At 50.6% G+C, this 10,523-nt stretch overlaps 1 protein-coding gene across 1 annotated transcript; it reads right to left on the reverse strand.

The window, feature by feature from the left end:
- Positions 1-1,582: 1,582 nt before the first annotated feature.
- KRT84 (keratin 84) lies at positions 1,583-9,773 on the reverse strand. The gene is made up of 9 exons (XM_012450253.2): positions 9,170-9,773; positions 7,726-7,934; positions 7,133-7,193; positions 6,338-6,433; positions 5,266-5,430; positions 4,982-5,107; positions 4,264-4,484; positions 3,762-3,793; positions 1,583-2,148 (listed from the first exon to the last, which is right to left on the reverse strand). Exons 1-9 carry the CDS (start codon positions 9,704-9,706, stop codon positions 1,802-1,804), a joined length of 1,794 nt encoding a protein of 597 aa, XP_012305676.2. The 5' UTR covers positions 9,707-9,773; the 3' UTR covers positions 1,583-1,801.
- Between the last annotated feature and the right edge of the window lie 750 nt (positions 9,774-10,523).

Here is a 10,523-nt window from a genome sequence, read left to right on the forward strand (position 1 = left end):
TATTGTCATGGTCCGTTTCAACTCCAGGCAAATCCTCAGACTTCTGCTCTCTCCAGTGTCTTGGTTTTTGCACATGCTGTTGCCTCTGCTTAGGACACTTCTTCCTTCTTAATATGGCTAATTCACCATCCTTCGCATCTCTGCTGGGACATGACATCCTTCAGGAAGCATTTAATGATGCCCCAAGTCTGGGCTAGGCGTCTTGTCTGTGTAGTACAGCATGAGTTCTACTCTTAATACAGTGCTTGGCATGTTGAGTCAAGTGCCTGTGCACTTGTCCATCTATCAGACAGGACAGTAAGCTCTTCGAGGGCCGGGATTGAATTTTGTCCATTATCATTTTCCCAGTATCATGCCTGGTATGTGGTAGGCACTTATCAAATGTTTGTTGGATGAATAGATAAAAAGATGAGAGGCGGGAAGTGAGCTGTATGGAGGGGATGGCTGGGGGTGGGAGTCTACGGGCAGATCACACAGGGCTTGTATGTCGTGTTAAGGAGCTTGGGCTATTTCTGGAAGGCAGTGGGGAGCTACTGAGGGATATGAGCAGGGGGGAATCACAGTCAGTTTTTTATGTGAGAAAGGCCTTTCTAACAGCATCGTGATGAATGAGTTGGATGGAGACAAGACTGGGGACAGAAAGACCAGGAAGGACCTATAAGGATCCTGGAGGAACGGAGGTTGGGTGAGACCTGGGGAACAATAGATGGAAGGGCTCACTTTGGTCAGGGGAGGGTGCCTGTGAGCACAAGGCTACTCCCAGTGGTGGGGGGAAGTAGGCAGTGGGCTGGCTGGCACTTGTTTTTGGCGCCTTTGCTACCTCTCCTATGCCCTGCAGAACTGTGAGACCCTCCAGGGAAGGGCCTGGGCCCTCTTTCCTCAGTGCCTCCCCTGTGCCCAGGACACCAGTCTCTGCCCCTCCTCAGCTGGGCAAGTTGTGATCTGGTGGAGTCTAAGAGGCAGCTACCCCAGCCCCAATGTGATCCGGAAGGAGAGGCCAGAGTCCCTGTGAAATGAGCTTGGCAAGTTTATTGAAAACCCAGAAACACAAAGAGCAGTGCACACAGGCACCCCACCCCACCTGGCCCCCAGGCCTCCTTGGAGCTTGTAGACACAACCCTGCAGCGGACAGGGCTGGGCCTCACACCAAGAGCAGGGGCAGGAGTACGGGGAGCGTTGCAGAGCCCGTCTCTCCGCCTGCACCCCACCTCGTGGACTCACATGCCTGAGTTATACCAATAACCCAGGAAGAGAAACAGCAGGACAGAAGGCACTGGGAGAAGAGCCACCTCGGGACTTAGGGAGCCCGGGGCCACCAAGGACTGGGATCCTCTGAATCAATCAGAGAGAGAAGGAAAGAACCTTCTCCTGCTAGGGTAAGGAAGAGGAAGGAAGTGAAGGATGTGGACTTAAGGATGCCTGCAGTGTGGACAGTCAGCTCCATTCTCCAAATTAACCAGTAGTCACAGGTGGTGAGGGCACCAGACTGATTGTTGTTACTGCAGTGAATGAGCCATTTCTCCACACTGTTGCTGACAGAGAGAGGAGTGATCCAAAGGAAAGAAATTGGGAGTCAGGGAGAAGTCAGCTTGGCTGGAACTGCCAATGGAGCAACTACACAGTGAAAAATCCTCGGAGAGGACGTGGGGCCAGGTAGAATAGCAGGGGGAGAGCTGCGGGGTGGCTTCCTGGCAGGAAGGGGAGCTGGAGACCCTCAGGCCCAGAGCCCACACACCCTGGGGGCAGAAGCAGGAGCCGTGGAGCTGGTTCTTCTCTGGGCAGCGGGTCTGGGGCTGGGCTCTCAGTACTTGGTCCGGCGGGAGGTGGTGGTGGACACCAAGCGGACACTGGAGCTGCGGCCGCCACTGCAGCTGCTGAAGCCCCGCTCTGTGGGCAGGGGGCAGGGGACACTGAGGGCACAGCGCTCACCAACAAGCACGGAGCCACTCCTGGTGCCAGTGCTCAGCAGGTCCCCAGTGGCCGGGGAGACCCGGGCCCCCCCAGGGCTCGGGCTGCAGGAAGTCAGGACTCCGCTGGTGGCACAGACGCTGCTGCTGGTTGAGAAGGTGACCCCGCCACGGCAGAGGGTAGAGCCGGCAACCAAAGGCTCAGGGCCGCACACCAGGCCGCCCCGGGAGCTGCTGACAGCTGTGGAGGAAGAAAGCATCAGGGAGGCTGCTGACACCGGGGCCCAGTCCTCCATCTCCATGCTACCCCTGCTTTGCACCTCCCTGTAATTCCAGCACTTGGGAGGCCAAAGTGGGTGGATCGCTTGAGGTCAGGAGATCGAGACCATCCTGGCTAATGTGGTGAAACCCCATCTCTACTAAAATTACAAAAATTAGCTGAGCATGGTGGCACATGCCTGTAATCCGAGCTACTCAGGAGGCTGAGGCAGGAGAATTGCTTGAACCAAGGAGTTGGAGGTTGCAGTGAGCCGAGATCGTGTCACTGCACTCCAGCCTGGCGACAGAGCAAGACTCTGTCTCAAACAAACAAATAAAAAAACCAAACATCCAGATTAAAATGACAAATTCAGCCCATTCCCCAGATGTTTGTATACATCCATAGGTTGACTGTCATTTACATATGGCAAAAGTCCAGTAGGGTTGTGAGCTGGATTATCGAGATAGCTAGAGCAGTAGCTTCCATAAAGCCATGGCAGGCCTTTCCTCTTCCAATTGTATTTTGCCCCTTGGTGGTCCCCACACTTCCCCTAGCCCAGCAAATGGAAACCCCCTCTAACACTAGTCTCTGTCACCTCTCTCCTGACCGACTGGTGGCTCTGCTCCTGTAGCCCTCTTCTCTCCCCTGGACATACCTCCATGACCCAGGACTCTAATCCAACTAAACCTTGCTAGCCCAGCCCTATCCATGGAGAGACACTCTTTTCTGCCCTTTTGTCTTACCCAGAATCCTTCTTGCCATCCATGATGTTCACTCAAGCTTGACTCCTGCAGAAAGCCATTGCCTATGGCTTCCCCTGCCCATTCACCGCCTCCATGGGAGTGGGGAGGGACACTCTTCTCCCTCTGACTGTCTGACCTACCCAGTTTAGCACTTGGTTCCACCACATGCCAGTGTTCATTTGTGTTTTCAGAGTCAGAAATCTGGGTTTGAATTCTGGTTTGCATTGTGAGTTCTGGTAAATCATGTATTTTCTCTGGGTGGGTGAAACAGGGATGCCAATATCTGCTCTTTTCTCCGGGATCCTTCCAGGGTTAGGTTGATGGTGGCTAGGACTCATCATCTCAAGAAGATTCTATTTCTAGAGAGCAGGGGCTGGGTCTGCCTTGCTAGTGCCCCCAGCATACCATGTCTGGCACACTGCCCTGCATGCTTTGGATACAACCCATGCTTCAGCTGCAGCAGCAGGGAGACTTCCGTTAGGCCTTGCTGCATTTCCTGCCATCAGGGGATGACAGCCTCCCCTGGCAGAGGCCTTCCCACTCCTTCTAAGTCCCCTGGATGGTTCCCTTGAAAGACAAGTCCGCTCAAAGCAAAAGGACTAACTGTCCTCCACCGTGGAGGCCTTGCAAACCTTTGTGAATGTTTTGCTCTGGGGAAGGCAGGCTCTGGGGAGATCTCAGACCTCAGCTGAGGAGGTGCTCCCAGTCCAGGGCCATATGGTCCCAGCTCCCCTGACTGTCATGACCAGACCGGCCATCCTGGAAGGCTCCTGACCCCAGTGTGGACTGAGTTTAAAGGAAGTTTGAAGAGGAGACAAATGTGTGGAGAGAAGAAAAAAACAAGTTTCTTACATATGTTTACTGGTCCAACACCTTCACAGAGCCTGGAAAGGGAAAGAAACCAGTCATTTCACATGCACTGTTGTTTCCTGAAAACCTATTTGCCATGAAAGGCTTTCTTGTCTGAGTAGACCTGTGGACCAGTGGTTCTCACCCCTGATTATACACACATCTGGGGAGCGTTGAAAAGCTACACGTTCTAGACCCTACCCCAAAACCATTAAATTAAAATATTTAAAGAAATGTATCAGTAGTAATTTTAGCAAACTAACCAGCCAAGCAGAACTCCCAATGATTCTGGTGCAGCTTGTCTAGACTTGCATTTGAGAGTCCAGATCTAGAGCGTTCTTCCAATTCCCTGACAAGGGTAATGCAACTAATGCTTGCAGAGAAGGTATCGTCACCTCTAGAGACTGCGTATTTCCTCAGTTCTTCACTGTCCCCTCCTCTCACTTAGTTTTTCTAGATGCCCAAGTCTCTGACTCTACTCTCCTGTCAAACTGAGAGCACTCACCGACTCTCCTCGCCTTCCAGCAGGTGCCTGTAGGTGGCGATCTCAATGTCCAGAGCCAGCTTGACATTCATCAGCTCCTGGTACTCACGCAGCTGCCGTGCCATGTCCTGCTTGGCCTGCTGCAGGGCACACTCCAGATCTGCCAGCTTGCATTTGGCGTCGCTGAGGGTCGCCTCACCCTGCTGCTCGGCCTCGGCCACTGCAGCCTCCAATTTGGCACGCTGCAGGGAAGGCAGTTTGCAGGGGGGCTTTGGCTGTGCCAGGCATCCCCAGGTTGGGTCAGAAATAGTGTCCCTCTTATTAGGAACATAGTCTGGGGCCAAGGCAGGGATGGACCCCATGGTGGCTGCTTTCCCAGGCATCAGAGATCCTGTAGTTTGATGTCACTATGAGGTGGGGCGTTGCTTTTCTTTCTTCCATCTCCACTGACTTTGCCACTTCTGATTTCAGCTGCCCCAGAGCTATGGCATCTAGAGGGTAAACTTATTCTTTCTGCACCACCTTTCAGGCTGGGTCTGCCCTAGCCCTTTCCTTCTATGTGGGAAGCTTTTCTTCCCTTCCATAGTTTTCTCCCCAGGAAGCCTTCCTGGACTGATGCCTCCATTCCTCTGTTTCTGGGTCTTGATGGTCTTCCTCACCTCATTAGACTTGGGAGTTCCCGAAGCCTGAAACCCTGCTTCTCCCTAATCTGAGGCTTTCCCTCCTTTCCTTTGCCCACCTGAGCCTTGGCGTGCTCGATCTCTGCCTTCAGCCGCTGGATCAGGCGGGTCAGTTCATTGATCTCGTTCCGTGTGTTGCGCAGGTTGTCACAGTGTTGGCCAGCTGTCACCTGCATCTCTTCATACTGGGGAGAGAAGATGGTATTTTGAGGGTTCAAAGGTCAGGTCAAGATCACAGCCCCCACTGAGCTGGGGGGCTGAGACCTCCCTGGGCCTGCTCTGTTGTATATGAGTCTTACCCCACAGAGCTGCCTACCTCCCTTCCCCAGCCTCCACTGCCCACCTTGGTCTGGTACCAGGCCTCAGCATCAGCCCGGCTACGCCTGGCCACCTCTTCATACTGGGCCTTGACCTCAGCGATGATCCCATCAAGGTTCAGGTCACGGCTGTTGTCCATCTTCACAATGACAGATGTCTCTGAGATATGCGACTGCAGTAACCGGATTTCCTGTGTTGGAGGATTGGGGAGACAGATGTGCTCAGTCTCATTTAGTAGCTGGGACTCTGCCACAGGGTGCCCAGGAAGTGGAGTCAGGGCAGAGATCATCACTCATTGGTTCATAAAAGAGCAAGACCATCGAACTGAGGATAAAGCAAAAGACATGTCTGAAAACCATCTCAGGCTGACTTTAGAACTCTTGTGATGTACTTAGAGACATCCCTTTAACCCACGACTTTGCTCAGTGAGCATTGAAACCATGGGGACCTAAGAACATGATGGAAGAATGTGGGAGCCACTCTAGGGCTTAAACTTTTCTTAGATTATCCACAGAGTGGCTGTGCTGGTCACAGACCATTGAGATCTGACAATATTTTAGCACAGGGTGGTCTAGGAATTCCTATATCCAAAGTCCTTAATAGAAGAACCAAGGGGCTTGGGACTGGCCTACAAAGAGAGTTTCAGAGGAGGTTTTCCTCACCTTTTTTGCTTAGAGCTAGCAATTCAGCTCTGGCTGGGTCTATACCACACTGGACAGATTGCTTATGAAGCAAAAGACAGCTGGTTTGGCTAATTAGGTCAAACACATTTTTTTCTTACCTGTCCTGAAAAATCAAATTTTCAGTCTTCTGGTCAGTACACAGGAAGTGATGTTTTTAAGATCCTAGTCTTTAGATTGGCCAGTAAGGATTTGTATCATAGAGCCAAAGAGTTTGACCTGCATCAGGCTGCTGAAAAGCCTCTCACCTTCCCGCCCCATTGGAAGATATATTGGCATATAGGGCGTACAGATTTGAGTGGGAGGAAAGATATATGATAGCAAATGTTTGAAAATATGCTAGCCCAGACTAAGCCCTCAGGGAGCCCAGGCCAAGCACGGATCCCCTTGGATGCCCTAGAGAAGATGAGCCCTCACCTCCATGTAAAGGGTTTTTAGAAAGTCAATTTCCTGAGTTAGGGCATCCACGTTGGCCTCGAGATCAGACTTTTGCATGAAAGCTGCATCCACATCCTGTATAAAAGAGAGAAGGATAAATGCTCATTGCCTAGGCACTGCTTCACCTTCCCACCTGGGTTTGGAGATGGATGCAAAGATGCAGGCATTTCCCACAGATGGTTAAAGTCGCTGGGTAGAAGCAAAGCTCAGTGACATTTGCTCTTCTCCCTGTTACAATGTCAACATCTCCCTAGGGGCTGCTGGATTTTCTGATGTTCAGTTAGAGACAAGGAAAATCTAGATAATCCAAGATACTTCGGTCATCCAAGATACCATTTTAGCACATGGTGGTCTAGGAATTCCTATATCCAAAGTCCTTATAGAAGAACCAAGGGGCTTGGAACTGGCCTGCAAAGAGAGTTCCAGAGGAGGCTTTCACTTTCTTAATGTGGGTTTGGGATCTGAAAACCTGGTCTATTGCTATGTTCCTCTGATAGAAATGACTCAGGATTGTTGTACTTGACTATAGAGCAAGTAGGACCCAGCTAGAAAAGATGCTGAACATGGGCACCTCTCCTTTCATGTGACCCAATCCTAAAGAATCTGAGGCTGAACCTGGACTTTGTAGGAAATTTCTTGTGATCTCTGGGGTTCCGCTGTCTTGGTGTGAGTAGTCCCAGACTCCACAGGGATGTCTGGTTAGTTTCCTTGGGAGTCTTGGGAACATTTGCCAGTCCAGAGGAAAAGTTGGCCTGGCTTGTGGTTCCCCCTTACCTTCTTCAGAGCCACAAACTCGTTCTCAGCATCGGCCCGACATACCACCTCCTCTTCATACCTGGGATGATAAAAGTTAAGAGGGCAAGTTCTTACTCTGAACTGAGAGCCAGTTACTCCCAATTCCCCAGTGAACCTCTCGAGACCTCTCAGTCCATGCAGGAGCATGGGATCCTGTTGCTATCTGCATGATATAACATCATCCCCTCTGTCGCATCTTCACGACCTTTCATAAGCCAGCACCTCTTGGTTTCTCCAAATCTCTTCCACTTTCTTAACATGGGTTTAGGATCTGAAACCCTGGTCTATTGCTATGTTCCTCTGATAGAAATGACTTAGGATCGTTGCGCTTGACTATGAGCAAGCAGGACCCAGCTGAAAAACATGCTGAACGTGGGCACCTTTTCTTCAGGAGGGCCTCCTCCTCTCTGTTCACATATCACTACCTGCCACCCCTGACCCCAGGCTTGATGTGACGACCAGCATTCAACCCTGATCCTTCCAGCTGCTCTCATCTGAGCTTGGTGGTGGATTCTGGGACCTGGGGTCAGCCCAGGCCTGTCGTTGGTCTGTGCGGCTCAAATGTCACTCACTTCTTCTTGAAGCCCTCAAGGACATCCTGCAGATGATTCCTCTCAGCCTGGAGCCGGGCCTGGTCACTGACCAGCGCCTCCAACTGCCTCCGCAGGTTGGTGATGTAGCTCTCGAAGAGCGGCTCCAGATTGCTCCTGACACATTTCTGCTCTTGGAGGAAGCTCCACTTGGTCTCTAGGAGCTTATTCTGCTGCTCTAGGAACCGCACCTAAACACACAGGGCACAGAAATGGCATTTGAAGTGCTTGAGAGGGTTCACACCTCAATCAAGTTCTTGAGATGGCCAGCTATGACTCGACCACGTGTCCACAGCGTTCTCTCCTCTGCTGAGTTTCATTTCTCCTCTAACTCAGCAGAATCTGGAAGGGCGGGTTGCAACTCCCTCCTTGTGCTCAGCTATGCCTAGTTACCAATATGGGCTTTTGAACCACAACACTTCAATACTATTCATTTATCTACCCTCTAAAAAAGGTGTACACTGGTTCATCAGGAAGGTGGAAGGGTTGATTCTGTTTAAACTGGGGTTTGCCTGTATCTGAAAATTGATGCCAGCAATCCCTGGCAGAGAATGAGGAGCAGAGTAAACTACATTTGGGGTGGGATATGGTACTAAGAGGTGGGAATTCTGATTGTAAGTGCTATCCAACATCTCAGATATTCCATTGGCTGAGATGTATAGAGCTGGAAGAGAACTTACAGACCCTTTACTCCAGCCCCTCATTTTAGAGAGGAAGAAACCAAAACTTACAGAGTTTCTCTTCCATTCTCAGATGCAGTCATTCCATCTCCACATAGACATGGTGAGTGGGATGTCAGTTCTTTTGTGTGATCCACATCACTGTTCCCACTCACCTGCCTGGAGACCAGTGAGTACCAGCAGTCACTCCCTACAGTTTCCCTGAATCTAGGCAACTTGGCCGAATTTTGATACCCCATCTGGGGGGTATGAATTCCTTTTTCTTTTTAATTACTCAACTCCATTCTCTACTTTTCTAAGCTTGGACAGATGAGGTCACTCAGCCTCAGAAAGTATGAAAACTTCATAAGGAACAAAAGGATCTCAAAGAATAAAACCTCTTAAACATGTATCAGCCAACACCTGGCTAAAGTTCCAATGTTTCCAGCCTATTTCAGAGACATTTCTAAGTGACCAGATGGAACACGTGTCCAGATGCCCTCGAGTTTGGCTGGAGGTTCCTCTGTCTTCCAGAAGATGTCATCACTGTCTGAGTCTATCCTACCATGCAACATGGCCTCTGGCTTGTCCTTGCTCTGCAGCAGAGCAACCCAGAAAGCACACCACAATGCCTTAGGTAGACACTTGAAAGATCTGGGGCCAGGGTCAATTCCTAGAACTTAGCCAGTTCTTTTTAAGGGAAAGAGCATTCTAGTGCATTTTGGCTGTAATATTCCTAGACCCTGAGATTCAGCTATCATAGGTACCTTGTCAATGAAGGAGGCAAACTTGTTGTTGAGGGTCTTGATTTGCTCCTTCTCATCTTTCTTCACCCTTTGGGCATTGGGGTCAATCTCCAGGTTGAGGGGGGTCAGCAGGCTCTGGTTCACAGTCACTGCTGTGATGGATGGGGCTGCTGGGACTCCAACTCTGTAGCCAAAGCCAGGGCCGCCAAAGCCGTAGCCAATGCCACTGCCAGCTCCAAACCCCAGGCCAATGCAGCTGCCAGCCCCAGGCCCCAGACCAACACCTCTCCCATCACCAAAACCCATCCCACAGCCAGCACTGAAGCCGACTCCACAGCGGACGGGCCGAGGGCCTGCTGGTGCTATCCGGGGTGGGTACGATCCAAAGGTGACGACGCTCCGACTACCAAAGCTGCCAAGGCCCCGGAAGCCAGGCCCACTCCTGCAGGAGACGGAGCTGGCCCGGAAGCGGTTCAGGTTCTGCGGTGGCATTGCTGAGCAAGAGCTGAAGTTGCCCACCCGGTGACCAGAGCTGACTCGGTAGGAGCGGCAAGACATGGTGGCTTCCTGGTTGGGAGCGAAAGAGTGAGCTTAGAAAGGACGAGCTGGAGCTGGGAGTCCCTCTGAGGCTAGTGGATCCCGTGCACCCCTTTTATGTGTGTGGTGATCTGAGGCTTGGCCCCATAAAAATGAGAAAAGCCATTTGCAGGCATTTATGAGCTTGGGTACTTAGCAGAAACTCTTCATGCCTATAACCTCCTTGACGGTGAGTTAACTCAGACACACCTAGTCTCATCAGGATGAGGGCTGTAACAGCAAACCAATAAATATTAAAAACACATAAACACATAAACATTATAGTCCTATTTTTCCCCGTAAGTCCACCACAATTGCCATTATTGGGACATTAATTTGGTTTGGTCATAAATGCAATAGGCTTTTTCACTGTAAGTGTGGCTAACCACCAGAAAGTTAGGATGGTGAGAGCTCCAGCAAGAGGCTCACAAGGGATGCATCTGTGAAGACATCACCCTCTACAGGGGTCGGGTGTGTGCAAAAGAGAGACGTGGTCTGCACATCTCAAAGTGGGACGTGATACGGAGAAAATACAGCTTGTTGCATTTCTGTAGATCAATTAAATAACCAAAAAGCCTTCTGCTATGTTTTATCCGATATGGCTGTTTATGCAAGAGTTGAATCTACAGTAAAGCTCATTTGGGCTAGTGTAGACACATCTGTGACTTGAGACACTCAGAGATATTCATTCATTCAACAGTTTTCGAGTGCCTACTGTGTATCCAGCAGTGTGCTTGGTGCTTAGGGTACAGAGATGAAAAAGACCATCTCTATCTTCATGGTAGTAGTGAACAATTTA

The sequence above is a fragment of the Aotus nancymaae genome, unplaced genomic scaffold, assembly GCF_030222135.1.
Source record: "Aotus nancymaae isolate 86718 unplaced genomic scaffold, 86718_ANA_hifiasm-v0.15.2.pri h1tg000016l, whole genome shotgun sequence".
NCBI classification, from domain to species: domain Eukaryota; kingdom Metazoa; phylum Chordata; class Mammalia; order Primates; family Aotidae; genus Aotus; species Aotus nancymaae.

Coding starts and splice junctions, on each gene's coding strand:
- KRT84 (XM_012450253.2), bottom strand. CDS start 9,706: ATGTCTTGCCGCTCCTACCGAGTCAGCTCTGGTCACCGGGTGGGCAAC. Junction 7,194..7,725: donor CTTGAGGGCTTCAAGAAGAA/GTGAGTGACATT, acceptor TTATCATCCCAG/GTATGAAGAGGAGGTGGTAT. Junction 3,794..4,263: donor CTGGAAGGCGAGGAGAGTCG/GTGAGTGCTCTC, acceptor TTCCCTTTCCAG/GCTCTGTGAAGGTGTTGGAC.